Raw genomic sequence first — 27960 nt, forward strand, 5'->3', positions numbered from 1 at the left:
ATGGAGTCCATGCTGAATAAATTGAAGAGTACCGTTACAAAGGTAACGGCTGATGTCACCAGTGCAGTCATGGGAAATCCTGTTACCAGGGAATTTGATGTTGGCCGACATATTGCCAGTGGTGGTAATGGTCTTGCTTGGAAGATATTTAATGGAACTAAAAAGTCAACAAAACAGGTGGGTTGTCAAGTAAAGACCTAAGTTTACAAGCATTTGGTAGCAGTGGGTAAGTGGCATTTAAAAACAAAATCCAACTGACTGATGCTAAGGGTAGTACTTTAAGTAAAATGAACCAAAGAACTTAATGTAATATTCTCAGGTACATAGGTGATAATTGCTCTAAGCCTGTACTGCGGGAGAAAGGAGTGGTTCTGCATGCATAGCGTACAATTTGAGACCAAGATCAAGAATTAATCTTGAGTTAAAAGTGATCTGACAAAAAGGAAGAAGTTTGTTTTAACATGGGTCGGTTCCTCAATTTGTTTTATTTTGCACCTTTTTTTTTGGCAGCAGTACTGGACTTTTACAGTTTAAAATAATTGTGAAGTATGCCACCACTTGTTCTCAGCAAAAGAGACTGTAGATTTTGCTCAGCTGCCATAGAAAAATTGAGGGGTTAGAAGTGTTGAGTCATGAGATAGAGTAACAGGAAGGCATGTCATAGAGGAGGAGGTTGTGGAGGAAGTGAGTTGTGCCTTCCTTGTGCTCCTTGAAAATCAGTATTGTTCCCTTTTGGTTTCCTTAAAGTATTAGGTCTGAAAGTACTAGTATATAAACTTTTGACTCAATTGAAGTCACATGTGCAAATGAAAGTGGGATTGTGACCTTAGAAGAAGGTTTGACTGAAACAGTTTCAGAACTTGTTATTATAGGAAATTATTTTGTCATACTGGAGAAATATGAAAAGTCTTTTTTCAGACTTGGAGAGGAAATAGAATTCTCAGTGAGCAAATAGAAGTGTTAATAAGTTACGGCCTGCAGTTAAGCTTGATGCTGAAGTGATGTGGAGCCCCACAGACAATGAATCACCTTGCTACACGTCTATCAAGAAGAAATGGACACAAAGGAGTAACTTTGGAAAACATATATACAATATGTTAGATGGTAGGAAAATAAACTATAGCAAATAGAGAAGAAATACGCTCTGCCGAATAAATAGTCTGTGGAGAATATTTAATTATGACAGAATCTGGATAATGTTAGGCAGGTACTTCTGTATTCTCAAGCATCTGCCTAGCTGTTGCAGAACTACACATATAGTATTTACTGAATTTACCCAGTGTACCAACTGGGATTTTTTTTGGTTTTAGTCAACAATATGAAGGAAGGGTAACACTGAAAGTATGGTAGTTTTGGTAGGTTTTATACAATCTCTGTGCCCACTAAGCATTTAACCTGTAGCTGTTGTAGCTTTAAGGTCTGGAGAGTTGTAGCAAATTTCTTTTACTGCCTCATTGACAGAGTGTGTGTAACTTGCTTCCCGTCGATCATGTTTTTCAAGCTTTGGCTGGGTGTTCTGACCACTGCAGAGTTTTAGCTCAGGTGTTACCTATGTGATCCTGCAGTATCTTTGTAAACCCTGACTAACATCTCTATGTTTGTGTGAAATCAGTAGTCATTAAAAACACAGCAGCAGTTATACTGCAGGGAATTTTAGATGGCTGGTGATTTGGCATGCAATTACTGTTCATTATTAATATGACGAGTTAGGTAACATCACATCAACATTCAGTTTGCCATTGCAAAATAAAATTGTGCGGCAATGCAAACAGTTTGCATTGCAATATCTGTTCTTTAACATTATTTTTTATTTCTGTGGCGTGTACCCTTTGAATGTTGGCTGGGCACTATGGAGGTGCTGGCTGTCATTTTCCAAGTGTCAGAAGTCACTTTCGTGGAGCAATGCACCTATTTGCTTTATTGCAAGCGTGTCTCTGATTTGGAGCTACAAGCACTTAGTTTTTTTACAGTAAACGCACATTGTAATCAGCCAAGCAGGGTGTAAGAGCTTAATTGCCCACTTAACTGTTTCTTTACAACAACACAAGTAATTATTTAAGTCATTGTAGCCAGATAAAACAACAACTGCATTACAGCAGTAGAACTGATCAGAAATCTTTGTTCTCAGGACAAACTGAAATCAGCAGTCTTAGGGAAGTTGGTCAGCTGAAGTTAAGATTTCAAATATGGAAAAATTTGGTTCCTATTTGAAGTCACTGGACAGTTACAAATATTCCATCTCTGGTGACAGTAGATATGTATGATTTTATTCCTCTTTTCAGAGTTCCGCCTGGTTCCTGCCTTCTGGTTTTCTTGGATTTTTGAATGTTTACATTTGGTTGGTTGGTTTGGGGTTTTTTTTTAATGTGTCTTGTCTTCCTTACTTTGTAGGTGACTGAATAGCAGCCTAACAGAATGTGAGGAAATTACTTACTTGTGTGCATATGTTTGTCTGGTTCTATTTGATAACTGATTTGCTGCTGTTTGTTTGAAAGCTTTATGAGTCTTTCTGGTTATACATGTATACATGAAGTAACATGTTGCTAATTTTACAGTATGCGTTTCTGCTCATCTTGGGTTGTTTTAACTTAGACTTTATGCACTTTGTTCTGGCATAATAGGGCACTTGCCTCTTTTTCTGCTTAGAAAGTGAGATCCTAAAGACATAGATAGGGTAAGGTCACCTAAAGTTCTTGTTGGCAGCTCAGTCATAAAAACTAGCAGAATTAAGGAGGTTCCATTTCAAGACTGTTGTACCTGTATTTAACTTTTACTGTTTTGGTACTAAATATATTAATGGTAGGTAAGTCAGCTTTTTGTTGTTTTGGCTGTGTATATGGTAGCTTTGAAATGAAAGCTTCCTACTATTAAAATTTTCAAGGCTAATTCATTTGAAAAGTGAAACAGTTGTATACCTTATAACTGAAACTGATGGGAAAGTAGAGTTATACAAAACATTGGCAAGCTTCTCAGTATAAACCCCCCCAAAAGCTGGAGGAAAATCTTTTCCTGGCAACAGACCAGAGTAATACTGGATTGCTTTCCCGTATTTTAGTTGAGAGACTGTTTTCCTTGGCATAGTGGGAGGCTTTGGTAAAACGTCATGTGTTTGCATATTGAGTTACATTTGATTAGTCATTAAAAACATGCGTAAGTGCATATGGGTAAAATAGAGACCAGAAATGAAAGGGAAAACAAGCAAAGTTTCTAAAATAAGATCTTTGACTTCTACCTTGAAATTTCCTTTGCTTTTATGTTCATGACTTAATCCTTAACATGATCACATTTAATTTTTTTCCCTGAGAGCACTACATCATTCAGTTCACAGGATAGATGGTGAACTGTAGTTATTTAATGTTTTGTGTGTTATTTTTTTTCTTTCTTCTTGTTCTGTGCGTAGTTTCTGATACTATTACTTGACACCATTCAAAATGTCATTGAAACCAGAAGGATTTGAGTTTCTGCAGCATTCCTCACTATAGCACTTCAATGTTTTACAGGTTTTGTTAACATGCTTTCTCAGTATGCAATGAGATAAATAGAAGAGGTATTGCTATTCCATTATCAAGGAATAGAATTTAGAAAGTATTTAGAAATACTTTCTAGTTCTGTTTGCATCTTTTTCAACATACAGACCTAGGGTGTTTCTGAATTCTTGCCTTCCTCTTGGGGGCAGGAGAAAAAGCGTGACATGCCTGGGTTGCCTTTTTCTGGTCAGGGAGAATTACTTATCTCTCACTCTTTTTTTTGTTTGTTTGTTGTTATATTTGTTTTGTTTTGCTACAGCAGTTGTATTGGCTAAGATATGAGCAGGACTTTTTCATTCTCTGTGGTTTATAGGGTGTTTATGTGGGTAAATATAGACATGCATTTCAAACTGTCAGCATCTGTTTCAAGCTGGTGTGTGTTTCATAGGGAATGCAGGATTGCAAATGGACTTGGAGGATGTGGTGGATTGTTCCTAACCAGCAATCAAAATACCCACACAGCTATTCAATCACTTCCCCATCCCCAGCAGCATGGGGGCAGAAAATAGGAAGAAGAAAAGCAAGAAAACTCTTAGGTCAGGATCTGGATAGTTGAATAGGTGAAGGAAATGGGGGGAAAAACAAGCAAAGCAAAGAAACTTGTTCACCGCATCCCACAGGCAGGCCGATCCTCAGGCTAGTCTACAAACAACAGCCACCTTGGAAGCCAAAAACACCCTTCTTCTTCTACCCTAGTTTTTATCACCAAGCATGATGTTATATGATATGGAATAGCCCTTTGGCCAGTCAGGATTGGCTGTCCCGGCTGTGTCCCATCCCAATCTCCTGCCTACCCACAGCCTACTCACTGTGGGGGCAGACTGGGAAAAAGAAAAAGCCTTGACCCTGTGCAAGGGTTGTTGAGCAACAGCCAAAAGGCTGGTGTGTTACCAACAGTTTTAGCCACAAATCTAAAACACAGTACCATATGGGATGCTATGAAGAAAGTTAACTCCATCTCAGACAGACCCAGTACAAAGGAAAGCTGCCCAAAGAAGCTGGAAAAAGGAAATTGGTGCATTTAGTGATTAAAAGTACATGGACAAAAAACCTTCATGAAGGGATATATTAGTGAATGCCAGGTCTTTGGGACAATGGTCAACAGGAGGCTTTGAGCAACCTGCCCTAGTGGAAGGTGTCCCTGCCCATGGCAGGGGGGTTGGAACTAGATGGTCTTTAAGGTCCCTTCCAACCCAAACCATTCTAGGATTCTATGATAGGATTCCTCTGAAATACACAAGCACAATCAAAAAGACCTTGTTTACACTTTTCAGTGTCTAAAAGTGTTCCAGATGAGTTAATGTGATTCTAGCCCAGTTAAACCATGTCCTGTGTCTTGCATGTTGAGGACAATGCTTACTCCTCTTTGCACAGGTGACATTTAATTCCTTAGCAAAGGCATTGTAGAACTTAAACAGTGATCTTTTGAGTGATTCATGTTAAAAACACAGTAACAACAGACATTTTCTTGAAGGTCTTCATCCTGGCAGGAGGAAGATACTCTTCCTTTAAACCTGTGAAATGAAAAAAAATAAAGTGGAAGCTCCCCATGAGCTTTCTGTGGAAAGCAGTAGTAACTATGTAAGCCTTTGCAGGCGCTTATCTCAGTAAAAATACAGGAAATAGAATCCCTACCAGCTATAGTAAGTAGCCCTCCTTTTTGGGGTTGAGTATCAGTTCTTGTAAAACACAAAAGGAAAAACAGATATAGTCAGAAATTGACAGGGAACCCTGCATAAAGCAGTGAGTACTTTAAAACGTTTCCAAGAGCACTACATGGTTTCAGTAATTTTTGTGCATCGAGAGTGTGTTCTGTGGCCCATGACTCAGCTGTCTCTTCATTCTTCTGTACAATAATACCTGGTGACTTACGGGGGTTAAAATACTATATGGTGATAGGGCATTCTGCATGTAAAAACCAGTGTTGATTATGGAATTGAATTTCAGAATGCCATATTTTGAATTGTTAGTATCGGAACACATTTAAATTTTAGTATCCATGAGCAGAGGTGGCTGTACGCTTTCTTCTTGCATCAGACGTGTTACATGAAAATGAAAGTATTGAAAGCAATTGTGACACAGCTCAAATTACTTTGATTCTTGACACTCCGCAATAACTAAATCTGTAAAATCAATATGATAGCAATCATTTTCATACCTAGAATACTACAATTTCATATACATACTTAAATATGAGCTAATTTTCGGATATGTAAAAGTTCTGTCAAACTTCAAACAAACCATGCTGTATTGCAGCAAGCACCAACAGAACTTACAGCCATCATCAAATATTCAAACCATTGCTGATGTCCCATAGTGTCTGATTTAAATATTCACTTCCTGATTCTTTTGTCTTGTCATTAAACAGAAGTGCTTTCAGAACTGCTGTATTACTTTGAAATTTTGTTACTGGCCACATGTTGCTCAACATATTCACACTTTGGAAAATGTGTATTTTTTAAATAGTGTGTATCTTCCATTTCCTGTCATTAGTTCTTCCCTGCCTTGTGTCAATGTAAATGTTTGACCCATCACACATCCAAGAGTTGGAGCAGGGAGCTGGTATGGATAGAAGCAGGAAGTGTACTTGTAACTAACTCAACTAGAAGTCTTTTTTAAAAATCAATAACCTAATTGTTCCTATGAGATTTTAATTAGATTAATGGTTGTAAAGTGTGCAGTACAAGAGCATAGACTTACTCTTGGGACTGAAAACTGTGTTTTCATATGATTTTCTACTGCTTTCTAACCTTTATTGTTATTCATAACGCTGTTGCAGAAGTGTAAGTAAGTCTGTGTTCCATGATAAAGTTTTTAATTCCTTTTTTTTTTTTCCCCCCAGTTGATTATTTCTCTTTAATGGCATCCAGGGTGCTGTTGTAATCTTATTTTTTATTTCATGTCCACCTCTGTAATTTCAAAGTTACATATAAATTTCTTAATTTTGTCCCACTCCTTTTGCAGAGGTTGGTTGGAAGAAACTTGTTCTCTGTTTTTGACATTTACCACATTTCTGGCACTTCTTTTTACACATGTTTAAGCATTACAAAATTCTTAATGTTTTATCATGTGAATGGTCTGATCAAATTAATTGATTACTGTGACTATAAATTATGTTTTATGAATGTCTAGTTTAATAGAGATCATACTGGTTTGGAGCAGAATGCTGAGATGGGGTCTGGTTTAATAAAATACCACTTTATATATTTCACGCCAAGTGAATGCATATATGTTCAGACTATTTCAGTTGTTCATAGTCGATACAAATGTTTTCATCCGCGTAAAATCAAGCTGATTTCTGTCCTGTGGATCTGCTGATTTGTGACTGTGCACAGTGGTTTACCTATTACTTTTTGTAAGATAAGGAGCGGTAGTACCTTAACTCTTAAAATATATAATATTCCAGAGTTTGTGCACAGTAACCTATGTGCTGATGATTGGAACAAAGTAAGGACAATATGTACATATATATAGATATCTTGAAATACTTACTGCATTGGTGGGATTCAAAAAATGTGTGTGTGTGTATATATAATGGTGTATAAGCTTGTTTTTTGGCTATGTTATATACCGAGTGAATTTTGTTGCTCATTTCTAGGAAGTGGCTGTTTTTGTCTTTGATAAGAAGCTAATAGACAAGTATCAAAAATTTGAAAAGGATCAGATTATTGATTCTTTAAAACGAGGTGTTCAGCAGCTAACCAGGCTTAGACACCCTCGTCTACTTACTGTTCAGCATCCGTTGGAAGAATCCAGGTAAGCCTAATGAAGTTGAACAGACTTTCTTAATCATTGTTGTTACTGGATGTAAAATATCTGGAACATTCAACAGATAAATCTGATGAGGTTCACGTTTACTGCATTTACTCACGTGAGACTGGTATTCACCCCACCTTCATCCATACGATGCATTTCTGGTGTGAATCTAGTGAATCTAATTAGTACTCTTTTGCATGATCTTAGTCCGGTTGCAGCTGTAAGGCTACACATGACCCTTACAGCATGAAAATTTGGTAGTTCAATTAATTTCACTTTTAAAGAACTCTCTAAAAAATTGCTTTCTTTCAAAAGGTTGTTCATGCATATGTTTTCTTTGAGATGTACCATGTGCATGTGAGATTGGAGATTTTTGGTAAATTGTATGTGTTGTGCTCACTTACGTGTGTAAAAGGTCCTCAAATGCCTATTGTATTTGATTTGTGTAAGGCTGGTCACTAGGCACAGTAGTGGGTTAGACTTACAGATTTATTGTTCAGCTGTAGTGATAAGAGCACACTAAAACCTAACAACAACAACAACAAAAAAAAGCAGCTTCATGTTTAAATAGAAAGCTGATCCTGTTCCTATTGAGGAAGATCATGAAGGTTTCAGGGTTTTTTCCAAAGTAGTTTTTCTAAATGGTAGCCTAATAAATATTCATGTACACTACCTTTCGAACTTGTACATTTTCAATTGTTTCTGTTAACTTGCATTTTTCCAGAAGTGCTCCCTTCTAGGAGCTGAGTATACTGTAGGAATGCTGCTTCATCTTTGTGATGCCTACCTGGGGAAATATTTCTGGGATTAAATGACACTTGCATATTCATATGTATCTTTCTTCCAGTACCAAACACGTTTTGTATTAAGAAGGGTTCAAAGCTGTCATTGCCCCTGTGGTTCAGTATGCCCCTCACGAAAGCCTAAGGAAGATTAATTAGGTAATTGAAGACAGCTCTCAGTACTCTACAACAGTAAATAAACTATTACATGCTAAATAGCAAAGAGTCATCTCAGTCATTACTGTATACAAGTGAATCCCAGTGTATTCTGGGGAAGAGGCTCAGGCTTTTTCCTAAAATCATCACAGTATTTCAGTTGACTCAGCGACTGCGTCTGTAGTTATTTTTTCCCTGAACTCTGCACTTCAGAAGAAAGGCTGAGATTCATACCTTGGAGTGTTAAGAAATCTCTGGTGTTGTCCTTGTGAAGAATTTAAGCCTTTTGAGTAAAATTAACAGTGTAGTTATGTCAGAGTTCTCGTTCATGACTTTAGTAGTGCCCTGTGCTTTGCTGCAGTTGTTCGCCTATCCGTGCTCAGCATGTTCAACTACCCATAGAAACACCACTTGCACAAAACCTGTCCAGTTGCTTGCTGTACCAAAAACTGATGTGACGGTTTTTGGAGGAGCTTCATGAAAGACGAGTTTGCTTGGAATATTTGTGTGTGTAACCTTGTGCAAGTGTGCTGCAAGATTTCTTCAGAACTGCAGGTCTTTCCAGTGTGCGTATTGTTGAAGAAATGTGTCACGGCCTCCTTCTGACGAGGCTGTACCTGGTCTTTTTTGTGCCTCCAAAGTAATATACGGTTTTGTTGAACTGCTTGCAAGTCACTCTTTTATTGCTCCTTTGTGGGGCAAGGGGGTACTTGCTGTACCTGCACAGCTGAAGTAGGTACAGAAAGAAAAGCCATACTTTTCTGACCTTAGTGTGTAGGTAGCTTTTCCACTATTAATAGGATGTTTCTGCTTCATATTATTGGTATTATATCTTTAAAATAAATGTCTTTTAAATATTAGGATGTATACATTTTTACATGCATTTATATAATGAATACCTCCTTATTTCTACTAAATACTTAACACAAATTTACTTGCAACTGGTCATGTATTCCAGTAACAGCACAGATGAGCAGTATTCTTCTATATTTAACTTGTTATTGGAGAAAAGAGCATAAAAGCCAAATTATGAGTTCTCTCATAATGTCATTACTAGTGATTAAAAATAGTAGTGAAGAGTTACAGATACTTGGTTTACTAGGCATTCCATCTGTTGCAGTTTTTCCCAAAGCATATGCGTTTTTGGGCATAACTGTTATTTTTAACTTGTTTTCTTTCTATTATGTTGCTCTGAATTTCATTTTGATATTACTCAGGGAACTGTTAAAGAACCCACACTGCATGGCAGACATCAGCTTCTGCAGTATTCAGTTGCTTTAATTAGATTTGCCCCATCCTTCCGTTACTCTGGTTTGGGTCCTTATTTAATTAGCTTCTAAAGTGAAAAATAAACAGCTATCTTTTTATTCCTTCAAAACAACAGCAATCAGAGTTTGTTATGAAAACCACTGAATCACTGTTCCCTTGGTGTTTTCTATCATCTGTGCCTTAACCATAATGAAACATATAAGCTGTATTGTGAAGCTGAAGTCAGACTGAAAGTCAGATTTGTCTTTCTGTGATCTGATTCTTCCTTGTGATTACTCCAGAAACTAGTTCTATAGCCCTAGTTTTGTGAAGAGAAACATGAACGGGATGGTGTTAACAGAATGGTAGGGAGGAAACCAAGAAGTTCTGTCACTTAGGATTCAATGGTGTTTTCACTTCTTTTTCCCTCAGGAAGTCAGTAGATAAAACTAAAATCTGGATGAGTAATAAGAGGTTTGCATGTTTCATCAGCCTTATTTTACTTCAAAGAGCAAGCTTGTTAATTATTGAGGTACATAAAAACTATGTGGTAGTTTCATGCGGAGGCATTGTGTCTTCTGTGATGTTTTTATGGAATGAACAAAAAGTTGGGCTTCTGTCTTCTTGCCTATAACTATATATTAAAAAATATATCTTTATTACTGCTACTCAGTCTGAGTTTTCTGTGTTCCTACTGATGCAGTATTCGGTGTTCTCATGAATTACTCATCCTTAAACCAGGTCTGTATCCTACCATCCATGTAATGCTTCCTCCAAAGAAATTTTAAAACTATTCAGAAGAAATGAGTTGCCATGACTGTCCAGGGCCTCCAGCACTGTGCAGACCAATATGAAGAATGTGGATATAAAGAATGACTCTGTCTGTTACATGAAGTTTGGGAAATGGAGACATACCTTGTTTTTAGGACTTGGAAATTTTAAATTTTGAAGCACAATATTACAACCAGTCCACTTTATGTGCAGAAGTGTACTTCATCTGTGCTTTTTCAAACACTTGATGCAAAAATGCATAAACAAGACCTGTAGTTTTTCATGAAGAAAGCAATAGATAAAATAATGTAGAAAGCCTCCCTTCTCATACAGACTGCAGTTCATACAACAAGCATATTTGTGTTTTGCGTTGTTTTGTTAAAACTTCTTATGAAGCATTGTATGCATCATTAGTGATGTTTGTGAATGTAAGAGAATAAAATAACTTCATTCTAGTATATTTTGAATACTTCAGATATTTGTATATTTCTTTTTAGTATAGTATTGCTTACAAGAATTCAAAACCTGAAATATAACATGGTTTTAAGTAGCACCAAGTGCTCTGGTAATGTGTAATGTGATGTTTTTATGGTTCTTTATTCACAGTTAAGAGATTTATTACATTTATTTACCACAAATGTTTTAATGTGTTTCCTATACAGGGATTGCTTGGCATTTTGTACAGAACCAGTCTGTGCAAGTTTAGCTAATGCTCTTGGCAACTGGGAAAACCTACCTTCTCCTTTACCATCTGACATTAAAGAATACAAACTTTATGATGTCGAGACCAAATACGGTTTGCTTCAGGTATGACACAGGTTGTCCTTACAACAGTAGCTCCCAGGTTTTATTTGGTGAATAAGTTGTTCAACTTTGAAAAACATTTTTCTTCTTATGCTGTGATAGTTAATCAACATTAGTAATCTCATCTGCTGATTACCCATGTATTTTTAATTTTCTTCGTACATAGTCTTTAAGACATAGTCTAAAACAGTTGTGACAAATTGTTTCTTAGTTGACTTACCAATGTAAGCGTGACCACAGGAACAGAATTTTTGTAAATGTCTTAAGGGATATTTAACCTGATGCAATAATTTTTTATTAACAGGTTTCTGAAGGCTTGTCATTTCTACATAGCAGTGTGAAAATGGTCCATGGAAATATTACTCCTGAAAACATAATTTTGAATAAGAGTGGAGCCTGGAAAATTATGGGCTTTGATTTTTGTATCCAGTCAACAAATCCATCTGAACAGGAGGTAACAATGAATCTTTGTCATCATTAAATTTGAAACTCAGATCTTTGAAACCAGTTTCATGGCCTTGCATTTCAATACAGATTCATTTAATGTTCACCTCTGTATTTTGTTGGCAGGAAGTTTGAACGTATGGCACAGGTCTGGATTGAAGTGCCTTTGGTCATCACAGAAAGAACCTGAATTGTCTCAGTTGAGTCAAAATAGATTAGCGATAGTTTCAGACAGAGGCTGAAGCCTGTACCGCTGCTGCTCATTGTCATGTTGAATGACATGCAGAGCTACCCTATTTAATCTGTTGCATTCACTCAGTGCCTGGTTGCTACCCCCTAAAATGAAATTCCCATCATAGCTCATGTTTCCCTCTTACAGCAATGCTTCAATTTTACATTACACTTCCCAATTGTAATATACAGACTTAACTGCATCCGCTAATCCACTCTGTGCTACAGAGACAGATTCTTAACAGTTTTGCCTTACTCTGTTTCTTTCATTCATAATTGAATTTGAGTGAAGTAATTGGGTTTTGCAGCTTGAATTTCTTATATTAAAAGTTCTTTGAAGATCCCTAATAAATGTACTTGCTTTTACTTCTCTTGTAGCCGAAGTTCCCTTGTAAGGAATGGGATCCAAACCTGCCATCCTTGTGTCTTCCAAATCCTGAATATCTGGCACCGGAATATATTCTGTCTGTGAGCTGTGAGACAGCCAGTGATATGTACTCTCTAGGAGCTGTTATGTATGCAGTGTTTAATAAAGGGAAACCAATTTTTGAGGTCAACAAGCAGGATATTTATAAAAGCTTTAGCAGGCAGCTGGATCAGGTATTTGTGACTATTATTAATTGATTTTTGTATGAAAAATGACTGTTTTAAAATAGATTTAAATATTTAGAACACAACACCCATGCTCCAACATGAACAATCTGATAACAGTATCTTACCTTGCATGCCATCTTTATAACAAGAAAAGAGAATTCAAGCAAAACATGGCAAATAAAAATATGTGCAGAGGTTAGACATACCAACTTTATAATCTACAAATTTCGGTTTTTACCTGATTTCTCTATATACCTGTTGAATGCTGGTCGTGTGGAACAAGTACTTTACCTTTTGGGGTGAACAGTGTGAAACACAAGGTAGAGGATGACCCACAGCTGTCTTCAGAGTGATTTGATCACTTGACATTGCAGTTGGCATCCACGTAGCGATCAGCTATTTCACACTCCTTGTGGACTATGAATATTAACAGAATACGGATGCTTGGATCAGCTGACTGACCCATATGTACATTCACATGCAAGTTTCCTTTGTCGTAAATTCTTTCGGTGCCCATTGCCTTGGTTGTGTGTACCGCATTTTAATGTCTGTAGGCAACACCTCAGATAATAACATATACCTGTTTAAAAATACTGGGTTTGTGTTTTCTGATAACCTGAACACAACGAGAAGTTGGAAACAGAAATGTGACCTGGAGCAGGTAGGCTGTTGCGAGACAGAAAGAAGACTATGAGGGGTCAGAAGAAAATAGGTTATAAAAGGAGAGAAGGGAGGAATATCAAAGGCATGGGTAGAGGAACTATGAAGGGAACAAAGTATAGTCCTGTTGTGTATTGGAAATAGTTCTATGCAGGTTTTTCTGACCTCATGGTGAATATGCTTACATTATTTTCACAGCTGAGCCGTTTAAGCTCCAATACTCTTCAGAATATACCAGAAGAGGTGCGCGAACATGTAAAGCTGCTCCTAAATGTAGCTCCAGCAGTCAGACCAGACGCAGATCAAATGACTAAGGTCAGTTCACAGAAAATACAGTAGCCATAGGGAAGAGGGGAAAACCGTGATTGATTTGTAGAAACAATATTCTAAAGTGTTTTCCTGTTAGTAATTTTAGTTGGAATGTTAAATATTTTTAAACAAATTTAGAAGTAATTATGTTAGTTGATGCCAAAAGTTGTCCGTATGCTGACCTTTATTAATAAGGAGTGATTGCTGAGACAGAATTTAGAATAAACATTCAATGAAACACCATTTCGTTGCTTTCCGATACAGTTGGAAGCATTTTCTATGCTATGTTTTATACGCTTTAGTGCTTAGTAGTGTATTAGAAGGATGTTAAAGCCATAAAATGATAAAGGGCAATAAATGTAAGAATTAACTTCTGGCTTATGATTTTTGGTCTATTCTTAAATATGCAGAAGAATAGCTTAAAATATATTCAGAGCTTACATGTCAGAATGAAGAAAAAAATAATTGCAAGCAGGATAATTTTAAGTTTTAGTTCTACCAACTCCTCCATCACTTTTTCTGTCTGAAAGTAGAACTTAAAAGCATGATGTTTCCTCTCTCATACCCTATTTTTTCAGATCTGATAGCCTTTCAAGTTCCTGTTTATAGATTTGCTTAGCTAAACAATTTTCTTCTTTTCCTGTTATATAAAGTATTGTGCGCAGAGAGAGAAATCAGTGTTTCAACAGTTGGAAGAAATAGTGGGTGAAGAAGGGAGGGAGAACAGGTAATGGTTCTGCTAACATATGGGCTGAAAGATGGGTAGCGAGGAAATTGCCAAAAATTACTCAGGTTTCAACTGGCTTGTCTGAAGGACCACAACAAACGAATTTGTAAATGGTTGTATTAAGCAGTGTGGTTTTAGGAAGAGGTTAAGTCTCTTTTACCGTGTCTGCACTGCAGACTGAACTGCAGGGTAGAGGTATTGGAGCTTTAGTTTAAAAGCAGTTTGTTATGGCCAGCTTGACATGGGCAAGTTTACCTTGTTAGTTTTAACTAGTTTATGTTAACCCGTGTAGAATTCCATGGTCATATCCCTTCTGGTGTGTTATCTGGAAGACAGAGTTTAAGTCCACAGTACAGATTAGCTTTAATTCTTTGCTGATAGATTCTGTTCTTCTTTATTGCCCTACTCATCAGCTTTCTTCTGCATTACAACAGAGCTTCAATAAATGCTTTCATGGCCTTTCTTCTTGCACATATTTTTCAACTGAAAACAAGTTTCTAGTCTGAGAGACCATGCTTTGTCTTTAACTGTTGCAAGCCTGTGAGGTTTGCTATATCCATCCCTAAAACAGAGCTAGCAGCAAGGAGGAATCTTACCCATGCAAGTTTTTGCATGCAGAAATTTTCATTCCAATCCATGTAGGTCTGGGATAGATACTCTTCTACTTTTTTCGTTCATCTGCTAACTGAAAACTGAATATTTGGGAATGGATTTTTATATAGGCAATCTTGCTATCATCATGTATTTTTATCAATCTTTCATTAGTGATGAATCAGCTCTATCAGTATTAATACTATATACCACAACTATAGATTAACCTCCCCATTTTTTTGGTGCCATCTTTATAAGCTTGTTAGAGTACCTAAGAAGGCCTGTGCCCTCTGCTGGAGTAATGCAAACATAGGAAGTCATGTGAGAAATTATAGTGGGCTGGATTCACAAGAGCATATGAACATTGGAGAGAAATTTATGTATTTACACATTTATTTCATATAAATGCTTGTTGATTCATTCAAGGGTGGTAGCCAGATCTGGATGGCCTAATAGGTAATCCTTTGTTGTAATATTAAATAGCATAATTATTCCTAGAAGAACTTTTAATCAAGGATTTTACTTTTCATTCCATTTGTGTAGACCAAACATTGTTCCGTATACAGTAAGTTAACTTAGACACACATAACATGCACGGGTTTCTTTAAAATGCTAGGAAAAATCTGTCTTAATCAAGCTTTATCTGTGAATGTTATAGTATTTAGTATGTGAGAATGAACTTTGTTCGTCGCAGGCACATCTTTGTAAAGGTTTACTGTAGAGCAATGAGAAGGCAAATAAATGATTATATTATGGAATCTTTGTAACAGTGTCATTGTTGTCTCCATCCAGATCACAAGCTTTGATTCTTATTTTCAGATACCATTCTTCGATGATGTAGGAGCAATGACGCTTCAGTATTTTGATTCATTATTTCAAAGGGATAACCTTCAGAAATCACAGTTTTTTAAAGGTCTACCAAAGGTTCTGCCAAAGCTACCTAAGGTATGTCTGTGTGACGTCTTGAAATAGTTTAAAAATATGTGAACATCTGTTAACATTCTGAATCTGGGAATGCTGGGCTTTTTCATAGCACTGTACCATAATAGACTGCCTTGAGACTGTCAGAATAGAGTAGTAGGAAAGAGGGGAGATTAGAAAATAATCGATGAGGAAATACTCCTCAGCTATCAGTAATTATTTACATGGAAAATGGTAAATTGTGCTATGAATGTGTGTAAGGAACCATCATTTGCATGTCTTCTTGTAGTTCATCCCACTTTGGACGGGAGTTGTCTCCTCTCCACTTCCAAGGCTTTCCCTTTGTTTTCAGACGCTATCATAGCTCTTTGAAGTCATCATGCCACCTTTTCTTCCAGTAAGATTGCTTCAAGTTTTTTCATAGCAAGGCACTACTTTAATGTTGAATGGTGCAGATCTTCCTTCCCTCAGCGGACTAAGTGCTTTCTTGTGCTAGCAGTGCTCGGAAACCTCAAAGGCAAATGCCTGTCATTAGAGTCCTCCTGTGTAGTGTTAGACACTCTGTCTAGACTGACTCCTTTTCCTCTTGTGGTATTCTTTAATTTACGTAAGGCATAATACATCTGTGACAGAAAAATGGTATTAGTTTAACCCATACTAGAATAGCTGAGCTTCTTAACCGTTGTATTAAATCTCTTTATTTGTAATTCTGTTTTGAATTACACACTGCAAAATTCAGACTTCATGTTTAATAATCTTTCCTTAATTTAGTAATTTTTGCCTTTGATAGAACTCATTGATGCTTTGAATTTGGAAATAGATGGGAATTTGGAAATAGATGAGATGTATTTCCTGTAACTTTAGACAGCCACTGACTGACCGAATCATCTTTAAGGCATTCTTTTTTTTTTTTTTTCCTCTGCTGAAAGTATATTTTATGAGGAAAGAGACTGTGCCTTTGAACTGTGAACTTTGTTGACTCTAAAAGCATTTAAGAATGTCTAACTCTACTGTAGATATCCATCCCAATTTGGGGAATGTACCTCAAGTTTTACAGGGAGATATGGTAGGATTATGTGTTTCTTCAGTGAGTAATGGGGTACTGAAAAGCTGATTATTTTGAGGGGGTGATAGGGTCTTTTCTAAGGGTCTGTTTTAAGAAATCATATAGAATAATTCATATATGTGACTCAAAGCCCTATAATTGTTTTTTGTTGAGCTTCACGGTTGTCTGAGTCTCCAGTTAACATTTTGAGAGCAAACAGGGTGTAATTTGGTTAGAGTATACTGTGGGAATAAGAGTTCAAAATTGAAAATTGTCTGCCAGCTTTTTTGTAAATATCAGGTAAATACAATAGTTGTTGAGCTGGCACAGTGGTATCTCTTACTGCAGTGTGGTGCAATGTGATGTGTGCTTGTTTTTTTCTTTTAGCGTGTCATAATTCAGCGAATTTTGCCTTGCTTGACTTCTGAATTTGTGAACCCTGATATGGTACCTTTTGTTTTGCCTAACGTTCTCCTAATTGCTGAGGAGTGCACCAAAGAAGAATATATCAGGCTCATTCTGCCTGATCTTGGTCCTGTTTTTAAGCAGCAAGAACCAATCCAGGTATGTGAATATTGTTCAGATTACACTTTTTGGTGGTTTTTAACCTGAGAAATGACTAATTGTTCTGTTGCCCTTTTCCAGCTTCACACATATTGCCCAATCTGCTCTCTAGTTGTCCAAACACTCAGTCTTGATCCATACGAAATAAATGTTTTCCAGGAAATTCACAAAGCCTCTACCCCTGCTTTTTGAGATGGGTTTTCTCTGAGTGCATATTTGCATTTATAAATTATATTAGATTAGCCAAAAAAGAAAGGAAACATTTGATTTACCTCTCAATTCTTATTTTTGGTAGGTTGTAGAAGGTATATTTGTAAGTATTGTATCACATATCTAGCTGATCTGAGCAGGGTTGTACACTGCCATATTTGCATATAATCTACCAGTAACTGAACCTATGACTTTATTTTTCCTTATATCCATGGAAAAGTTGTAACTTTGACACTCTCTTACGCTGTTTATTGGTGTTAATAAAATAGTTTTTATTTGAGAGCTGTGCACAAATTTGTGTATTTTGTTTCATTTTATTTGACAAATGTATTGTGTAAGTAAAATATGCTCTTTTCTGTTGTTTGCATGCATGAGTAGTGAGTCATTAGCATTACTGTAAAGGAACAAAGCTCTTGCATCTTTTTGTCAACACCATGTGCATGATGATTCCTGAGAATTCTGTCACTGTTAGGCATGTGGCTCCCCAGATAAAATGCAGCTGCACATTCCTTCTAGCTCACCTTTTACTGCTGGATGCTGTTACTTCTCTGCAGAGCACTTGAGGGGCAGGGTAAACATAGGAATGAACAAGTAGAACTTTAATTTCTGGGTTGCAGAAAACCAGATCGGAGAACTCTCATTATAGCGGGGAGGGGGGAAAGGGGATAACTGTGTAACTGAGAATACCTCGGAAAATTAGATCTACTTAATGTTCGTTACTTTGGGTGCACTGGGGATTTATTTTAGCTTTGTTGTTGTCTTGAAAAAATTAAATGTCTAACAGACCAAGAGCCAGTGAACATCTTAAGTGTGCTGTTTCATCCTAAAAGGTAACATTGTGTTTTGCTACCTTTAACATCAGATCTGTGAGACGGTCTTCATGGCAAAAAATTCGTATCAGTTATATTTGGAGCATAGTGAGCACAAAAGCTGTATCATTTCTTGAGAAATGAGGGAAGCAAAATAAAGACTTGGGGTCAGCTCATAAAGAGCGAGCTTTGTAAAGTTTTTCTGTACCTTTCCAGATACTGCATATTAAATTCTTATGTTGACATTTTTAATGCACACTAAGTACTAGATGGCTTATTCTGCTATTATCTCTATGGTTATTATTCTATCTCTATGGTCTTTTTAGTATGGCAAGGTTTGTTTGAGTCATCTGCTATATTAACTTTGAAAACCTGACCTAGGAATTAAGGGAAAAAAAAAAATAGAAAGTCTCAGAGTGCCAGAGGACAGAATTCCAGGTCTGACTGTCTTTGTGCAAGACAAAACCATCCAGGTCCTGTGTGTTTGTAACTCATGGAGAGGGGCACACACCAGAGGGGTCAGTGTTTCTTCCAAGCGCTCTCAAGATCCTCCTGTAGGTTTGTATGAGGCCTGTTGCTTGGCTTTTGCAGGGCACTTGAGTTAGGAAGTGAATGAATCATAGGGAGGCTTCTGTAATTCTGTATGAAGAAATTGTTATCCAGTGTTCACTATATCTTTGTATGAGGGAATGTATACTAGGAAAATGGAATATTTAGTTAAACTTCTTATGGTACTCTTAGAGGTTGGCATGGAGTAGTAACTGGTGTGCTGTAAATTACCATTGTAGCTTACTCTGACATGACTTCCCAGTGTAGACAAACCCTTGATTTTATATCTAGGGGAATCTGTAGAGAGCTAGCATATGATGTACTGTAAATTCATATTCTGATTCAGTACACCAAAGTGTACCCTGACAAGCACTGGGCTCTACTGATGTGTGAGGCACATCTTTAGCATTGCTTTTTGTAGAGTGGAACTGTTGCCACTTACTGACTGCATAGTGTGTTTGAATCTGTGACTGTGACATCTTCGTTTCTACTTAAATAGATACAAAGTATCAAATATGATCTTAGAAAGGTAAAAATAAAGGCAGTTCATTGGAAAAGCATGAACTACATTCCAGTTAAAGAAAAGGTAGAGAGAGATACCGAAACCAGTGCGGCTTTATGTTATCTTAGTTGAAAAGCATTGATAGCCAGTGGAAAACAGTTGTGAAATCTAAATGACTACACTGTACAATGTTTAACTTAAAAGCAGTCCGTTATATGTTCAAACATCTGCTTCTTGTTTTAAAGAAGCTTTTCTTGTTGCTATGTAACAGGTTTCATTTAAGTCCTTTTCATATTTGCGAAAACAATCAAATGATCCTTCTCCAAAAATACACATTTAGCTCACAGAAACCTTCATGCCACAATATTACAGGGTTGCTAGACAAGAGAAGAGCAGTGTTATGAGTACACGGATGTTTCAAAAAGACAAGTTTAGGACAAATAAAAGAATTTTATTCAAGAATAATTATAAAATACAACATTAAAACTGATCTGGCCCATTTTATCCTAATTCTGCCAAATGTGAGGATACTGCATCAAAATCCATGTTCATGGAAGGAATGAATGAATGAATGAGAGTCTGTGTGTATACAGTTTGGGTAATTACAAATATACAGTAAGAAAGCACACATTAGCTGCAGTCTAAAAGAATTTATTTTTCTTCCCTGTAAGGGAGGCAAACAAAAGGGGAAATTTATATGTGGTCTAGGTACACCTGTATTTCTACACTTATACCTCTGCTTATTTGACATAGAAGCACTGATTCCTACCTATTTTTGACTTAAAATTGAAACCTTTTTCCTATTAAATACTTGGCTTTTTATTATGAATGTGATACCTGCCATTCACCACAATTCATCCATCTAGTCTAAACTATTTTTTGAAAGGAGTTCAGATATCAGTGAATAGTCAGTGTCACCTGTAGCAAGTTGCCTTACCTATCTGAGATAAGACATGAGTCTTAGTTACATAGCTTGTTCTGCTGGAGGCTGTGTCAGGATGAGTGATTTGGAATAGCAGCTATGCCTAAGCAAGGTGAATCCCACTGTGTAAATGTGCTGTTCTAGTGTTGCTTTTTAGGTTAACGTGATGTGCATCTTTTTTGTTTGGGATTTTTTAATTTATGATATACAATTTCCATGTGAAATACAATGAAGCTATTTTGTGTCCATATACTAGCTGTAATATTCTTTTCATTGTGTCCCTATATTGATTCTAGATACTGATGGAACGCAGCTTTTATATGTGGAGTTGTGATCAAATGCTTTGAGGACAGCATCTGAGCCATAAGTTCTTTGAAAGTTTAGCTTTTTCAATACTGATGTGCATATAAATATTTTCTCTGCGTAGATTTTAACAAAAGAGCTTTCCTTAGCCATTATGATTTCTTATTTCAGAAGTATTAGTGTAGAACATGCATATTTTGTTTGATTTGTATTTGCTGTTTTTAAAATGCAGTAATATGTCAAAGTGTTTTTTGTCTTCCATGCCTTCAGGCAAGCAACATGGTAAGTGATCAAATTTACTGAGTTACAAGAAAACTTCTGAAGTTTTTCTGATACGATACAACACACTTTAAATTGTAAGTATATGTTTCTAGAGTTTAAACTTTTGGCTTCTGAATTGTCTTTCTTTTAATAGATCTTGTTGATCTTCCTGCAAAAAATGGATTTGCTTCTAACCAAAACTCCACCGGATGAAATAAAGAACAGTGTCCTACCAATGGTTTATAGAGCCTTGGAAGCACCTTCAATTCAGATCCAGGTACTGTAGTTGCAGCCTTTATTTAAAAGTTTTCTTTTCTTTTTTTCATTAAGCTTTTTGCCAGCTTTTTGTATACCACTGTATTTGTTTACTTGAAAAAACATAAGGCTGTGTAATACCTCTGAATGTTGAGAGAGATTAATGTTTTATTGAAGGAGTTTTGTTTTAGTAAAATAAAATTCAGTTTATTTGAACATGATATTTCCTTAAATATCTCCATAAAAGGAAAGCTCAAAAAGATACTTTAAACTAATTCTGATCTTGAATAATATTAGTACAAATTTTATAATAAACACATGTTTCCTTTTAAACTTATGCAGTTGGTTTTTGTTTTTTTTTTTTTTGTTTTTTTTTTTTTTAATAGGCTCTATGCCTAAACATAATTCCCACATTTGCCAATTTAATAGATTACCCATCCATGAAAAATTCCTTAATTCCAAGAATTAAAAATGCATGTTTGCAAACTTCTTCTCTTGCTGTAAGTATCACCAAAATTTTTATCTCTTTCTCAGTCCTCGGAAAATGTTGTTACCTTTATTTACTTTGGCTTTTCTGTTGTTGTGTCTTTAAAGAAAAGTCCATCAATGTGCCCTGATTTCTTTTTCAGCTTCTTTTTTATTTTTTACAAATGCAAAAGCACCACTTAGTTTTTTTTTACTCCAACAATTTTTAAATTTGTTAACAACTTACTGTTGTCAGCAATACTGTAAAAATTGTTAAAGTTCATTCCAGAATAATATATGTAAATGGTGTTTATCCTGCAGAAGAGCCAGGGGTTTGTGAGAAGTGTGTATCTATATATATTTTTCCTTTCATGACACAAAAGGGTGGGTTTTTTTAATTGTCTTGAATTTTCAGATATGGAGGTTGTAGTTTCAGCAGTATCTGTTTTCATCTGAGCTTTGTATAGGTTTGGTTTTTTTTTTCCCCCCCCTCAGGCAAAAATATAGTAAAGGGTTTGTTAAATTCTTGTCATACTTCACAGGTCCGGGTAAACTCACTAGTGTGCTTAGGAAAGATTTTGGAGTACTTGGATAAATGGTTTGTGCTTGATGATATTTTACCTTTTCTACAACAAATTCCATCCAAGGAACCTGCAGTGCTAATGGGAATTTTAGGTAATTAATACTTTCAACTTTCTCCTCTTTTGTGCTTAAACAATTTTTTGTGCTATAAACTATTGCCTACAAATCTACTGCTCTTCACTGCAGGTTTTGTTAGGTTAATTTTGTAGGACTTCTAAGCACACAATGCTGCCTTTGCCCTGCAATGGAGCATAGACTGGGTGAGGTTTCACAAAACAGCTAACGAAACCTAATGGCTTGTTACTCCTGAAAGGGGAGGCCCCCCTCCCAGCTGTGCTTCTCTAGTGCCACTCAGGTGCTTGCCTACCTCAGGATGTGTGATTTTAACAACTTGAATGGGCTCAAGGAGACCAGATCACCAGAGCCACTGCCCAGAAAGAGGTGTGACTGCGTGGCCAAGTCTGGAAGACAGTGACCATCTCTCTTACTGACAACAAAGTGAACCCTCGTTTGAAAACGATGGGCTGAAGTCAATGTTATACACTTGGTTTCTCCTTTTATTTCGGAATCATAATACATTCCATCTTGCATGTGATACCTTTTCTGGCCAGCTGACAGCTCTGTTCTAATACTAACCATAAAAAGTGAGGAAAGCTCCTTATTTTATGCTAGTATGTTCAGTGTTTGCCACCAGAGGTAGGCTGCTTAAGCAGAGGAATCCTCCTGTCAGAAACACTACAGAAGCGGTAGGCTTAACACTGGATCCCTCATGACTGTTAGTATTGTTTTTACAGTGAGCTTGGAACAGATAAAAACTATGCGTGGTTTCTGATTCTATGGGTAACACAGCCCCAAACTTCTAGGTAAGAGTGTTTGTAAAATGCGATCAGAGAGCAGTGCGATAGTTACTCCTAGGCATTTCAGTGTACCAGGAGAGAACACATCCTTCGTTAATGCAGATTAATTTCTCAGTGGCAAATTGTGAGTTTGTGGTAACTCAGTTGTTCGTGATCTGTTCAAATACACAAATTCTCCGGTAATGGACTGGAACAATACATTGACCAGTATCAGGTTTCATAGCTGCAAAGCAGTACTTTGGACCTCCTCTTGCTCTGAACTTTGGTGGTGGATTTACTTAGCTTTTACGATTCCCTTGGTCATGATTGTCCCTGCTTGCACATAGAGCCAGTGGACCTTCAGGTTATCAGTACATATTTGAGCGTGCTACTTGGGTTTGGTCACCTTGTTTACTAAACAATTTCTTGTGATTTTCATGTTGTCTGTCAGGTATTTACAAATGTACGTTTACTCATAAGAAGTTGGGAATTACCAAAGAACAACTTGCTGGAAGAGTATTGCCCCATCTCATTCCTCTTAGTATTGAGAACAATCTTAATCTCAATCAGGTAGGAACATAACCGTTTTGCATGCTTTTACCTCATCATTGGCAGCGAAAAAATTTAAACTGTTGTCAGAGAAAAATTACATTACTGTATGTCTGTCTGTTATGAAAACAAACAAATAAACAAAACCAAAAAGCCTTCCAGTATTTCTGTATTTGCACATTTAAAGCTTTTTATTTTTCAGTGGATTTAACTGATGTAGTGGAAAATGTCAAAATGAATACTGTCAACTTCCAAATATCCTGCAAAAGCAGTTAGCTACTGACATAATTACAGTTCAGATTAAAAGCTCAAGTACAATCTTCATGTTTCTTCCCTTTCTTCTGTTTGTGAATGTTGCAGATAACGTAGATACACAATCATGTTACTATGAAATATTAGGAAATGCAGTACCTAATAGGATTTTTTTTGAAAATGGTTCTGGTAATACTCATTTGTGTTTTTTTTTCTCTGCAGTAGCTGCACTTTTTTTTACTTTCTTTAGTGACATATTTTTCATTGTTTCGGTATACGCTCTGCTTATAGTTGGGTATGTAATGCAGGATCGTGAAGTGTGTTATAAATTATTTAGAAAATCTGCAGTTTATCTGACATTTTTATGGGTATTACCTGTTAAGTTACACATGTATGAATTCCATCACTGCAAAATTCAAACACCTTCTATATTTCTTTTCCAGTTCAATTCTTTTATTTGTGTTATAAAAGATATGCTTAACAGATTGGAGTCAGAGCATAAAACCAAACTTGAGCAACTTCATGTCATGCAAGAACAACAGAAGTAAGTGTTTGTTTATGTTTGTATTAGAGAAGGAACAAGTGAGCAGAGACAAATTTCAATTAATTTTTTAGCAAATGAGAGAAAACTCTAGCCATAGCCATAAAAAAATCTAAGTAATTTTTAGTTCAGTAGTTGAGAACTACCTCGAATAAGCACAGTTGTCAGAAGATTTATTAGTCCTAGAATGATAATATTGTGATATTAGTGGTTTTAGAGAGTAAAATGCTTTATTTTTATACAGTTCAGTCACATTATTTTACATCAATAATTTTTAATTCGCTACATGTAAAAGTTTATACTGAGCTCACCTAGTATAGTTTGTGTCTTGCTTCTATATGCAAACTTGCTTTTCTGCACTTGTTGAGAACATAAACCATGCTGAAGAAACATAATCATTGCAGCCTTTTAGAAGGCCGTGATATTTGAAGACATTTAGAACTATTTTGTGGAGTCTGATAGGAGGTGAGATTTCTGAGACAAATTAACTTGGGCTGCCCAGAGTTTGTGTCGCCCATTCAAAAGAAGGAACTGAGACCATGTGAAATGATCATTAGGAAACCTTGACAGTCTACACTATTAACATTTTCCCGTCCTACAGGCATTCTTTAAAAATGGCAGTGCTCTCATAATGCAATCTTTTTGTATTGTTTAAATGCAGAACAATAATCTGCATTGCTGAATTAGTGTTGTGGAAGTGACTGCAAAGTTACCTTTTGTAATATGTATACTCTGCACCATATAGGTCTTTGGATATAGCTAACCAAATGAGTGTGTCTGAAGAGGCAAGATCTAGTAGTACAAGTAATCAGGTAAGCAACAATATTGTATTGGGTTACTTACGTGTAGAAATTCGAGATTTAAAATTACTTAGTCAATATGTGTGTTTCCTTAAATTACAGCATTTCAAATAACCAAGTTTTGTTTCTTTGAACTTAAACAGATTGACAAGGTATTTAATACTAGTGGAACTGACCTTCTAAGTAGTGGATGTGATAGTAAAGAGAACGACATGTCATCAAAACAGAAAAAGGTGTGTTTTACTTTGCTTTGGTATTCTGTTACATCCATCTGTCTAATACAAGGCTGATACGGTTGAATAACAAGAGTCTGTGTAAATATTTACCATACTTAAAGCTCTGAAAGAAAAACGAACTGCTTTTGTATAGCACAGCACCTTACATTGTCATATGTGAAGGGCCACTGAAAAATGTTCAGTCATGCCCTTGAATTACTATGAAAGCCTTTCCTTGAAAACAGCTTTGTACAAGGTAGGCAGCAATTAGGATCATAAGTTGCTGGTCATTTTCTTTCTCCTTACTTGTAGATCTCAGTGAAACTGAAACCAGCAGTGGATTTAGATAGGAAAATCAAGAGAGGAAACTTTATGATAAAATTACAAACAGATGAAGACAAAATGTAGACTTCCATGTAGTAGCAGAGACTAGCATTTACTGTACAATTCGAAGTTAAGAAAAACAGTATGGGGATAAATACAGGAAGCGAAGAAGAAGCATGACATAACATTGAATATTAAACATAAGCATAAACTTGTAAAATTCTTTTCATGCTATTAATTGTATGAAGGCTTCTCGGAATCTATACACTTTACGATTTCCATTTCCAGTTATCCAAACTGTCTCACTGATTTTAGACTACGGGGGAATTATTTTATGATTTTATCCTTCATCATTAGCAAAAGAAGAGTCAAAATCCTGAAACACCTCATAAACAATCTTAAAATAAAATTTCCTTTCCAACTGCATGGTCAGTTGCAGTTCTGTATCACGTGCCAGTAGGTAGCCATATAAAAATCCAAAAGTGTGAAGAATGCTTTTTCTTATGCCTAACATTAAGAAGACAGAGCTAAAATGGTTTTGTTATGATACCTCTTTATTTCTCATTATGCTACTTTTAATATTGGATTTCTTTGCTCTAAGTACTTTTTAGCAATATGATAAATGTTGTAATAGATTCTGTGCTTACCCACTGTCTCTTTCTTATAAACAGTATCTATTGTTCTAGGAGATATTACTGAAACAACAGTGCTATTTATGAAATAAAAATATCAATCTAAGAATAACTATTAGGTGCAACTTAGTGTCAGTACTTTCCCTTTTAAAGGCATCACTTACACTTGAAGAGAAGCAAAAGTTAGCTAAAGAACAAGAACAGGCACAGAAACTGAAGAGCCAGCAACCTCTTAAGCCACAAGCAACTGCAGTGACCCCTCCAGTGAAGCAGGTGAGAAAAAACAACGTGCTGCACTGTGTCCATTGGAGCTGTGATGCTTTTTCCTTTCAAGTGCTGTATGCATTTAGCATTTTTTTTTTCTCCTGTGAGTCACCTTTGTTTTCACTGGTAGTACAATGGCACAGCTGAGAAAAACTAAAATAAATTTTAATCTGCCTTCCATTTTAATCATTAGCAATATTTCCCGCTTTTTAAATGGCAAGAGTTTCCAAAGGAATAATTATTACTGGGAGGTTGTTCTAGATAATGGAAAAGCACATATTAAAGAAAGTTTTGCTCTGAGGAGTTTATTAACTAATACATAAAGGGCTTGGAGATAGGAACCAGGCATGCAAGTAAATGTCACAGTAGTCCTTCATATATAGTCTTAGTTGTCAAATTAAAACTACATAACAATTAGTTCTAAGTAGCAAAGAACAAAAATAACTTAATTGCTCTTGTGTATAATTACATTTCATGCCCAATTCCGTGCAGCATATTCAAAATTCTGAAAAATGAATGCTATTTCTGCAGGAGCAATGTTAGACTGTTGCTAGGGTGTGTTTGTACAGGAAAAGCATTTAACGGCATTTTATGTGTTTTGCAGACAAAAGACTTGACAGATACCTTGATAGACAATATGTCGTCATTGACTTGCCATTCTGTCAACAAAGTTAACGTTGCATCTTCAAACAGCTTCTCTTCTGTCCCTCCTATGGGTGTTGGAATGGGTTTTTCATCACCTGTTGACAACACAAAGAGGAACGTGACAAACGGACTAAATACTAATATGGGGTTTCAGACTGCTGGATTCAGTATGGGAGCTGGTCCCACCACTCAGAATTTCTTCAGTGGTCCAAGCGCAGCAGGAACAACCAAGATGAACATTGTTCCAACTGCCAGTATGCCAAATTACAGTCCTATGAATGCTGCGTCTGCAATCTCTCCACTGACACAACAAAACAGACCCCCAGATATGTCAGCTTTAGATAATCTTTTTGGTCCTCAAAAACCCAAAGTTAGTATGAAACAGTTGGCTCAACAGAAATCAAGCCAGTGGGTTAATCAGTTTGTACCCCCACAAGGGTCCCCAAGCGCGAGCAGTTCAGTCCTGGGACCTCAGATGAACATGATAGGACAGCCTGGCTTCGGTATACAGGGTAATCCTTTCTTTGCTCCTCAGAACTTTGCACAACCAGCAAACACAATGGCAAACAGCAGCTCGGCTAGTAATGACTTAAAAGATCTCTTTGGGTAAAATGTCTTCTTCTTTCAAAGATGATGAAACTCAGATCATGGGTAAGCTGATTAACGTCTGGTTTTCGATTAGTAAAAGCATGACTTGGAAACTTTCAGCCCAGCAAAGACTTTTGCACTGGACAAAAGACTGATTTTGCATTCACCTGGTACTGCAGTGGAATTGCTAAGTGCAAAGTCACCTTACGTGCTAAAGACTTCCTGTCTCTTCACCAAACATCAGAGCACCGAAGGTAGGATGCATAGACTCAATCGAAACAGAAGCAGCCAAGTATTCCAGAATTATCCAGAAATGTACTCGGTCA

General features: G+C 36.5%; 1 protein-coding gene across 1 annotated transcript; it reads left to right on the forward strand.

Annotated features, from left to right (window-relative positions):
* SCYL2 (SCY1-like 2 (S. cerevisiae)) lies at positions 1 to 27960 on the forward strand. Its single transcript, XM_010148732.1, has 17 exons — positions 1 to 177; positions 7126 to 7283; positions 10903 to 11047; positions 11349 to 11498; positions 12098 to 12319; positions 13172 to 13288; positions 15420 to 15545; positions 16954 to 17130; positions 20841 to 20963; positions 21328 to 21441; positions 21949 to 22081; positions 23276 to 23394; positions 24069 to 24169; positions 24912 to 24978; positions 25110 to 25199; positions 26291 to 26410; positions 27006 to 27960. Exons 1-17 carry the CDS (start codon positions 1 to 3, stop codon positions 27654 to 27656), a joined length of 2790 nt encoding a protein of 929 aa, XP_010147034.1. The 3' UTR covers positions 27657 to 27960.

This window comes from Eurypyga helias, unplaced genomic scaffold (assembly GCF_000690775.1).
Source record: "Eurypyga helias isolate BGI_N326 unplaced genomic scaffold, ASM69077v1 scaffold15140, whole genome shotgun sequence".
NCBI classification, from domain to species: domain Eukaryota; kingdom Metazoa; phylum Chordata; class Aves; order Eurypygiformes; family Eurypygidae; genus Eurypyga; species Eurypyga helias.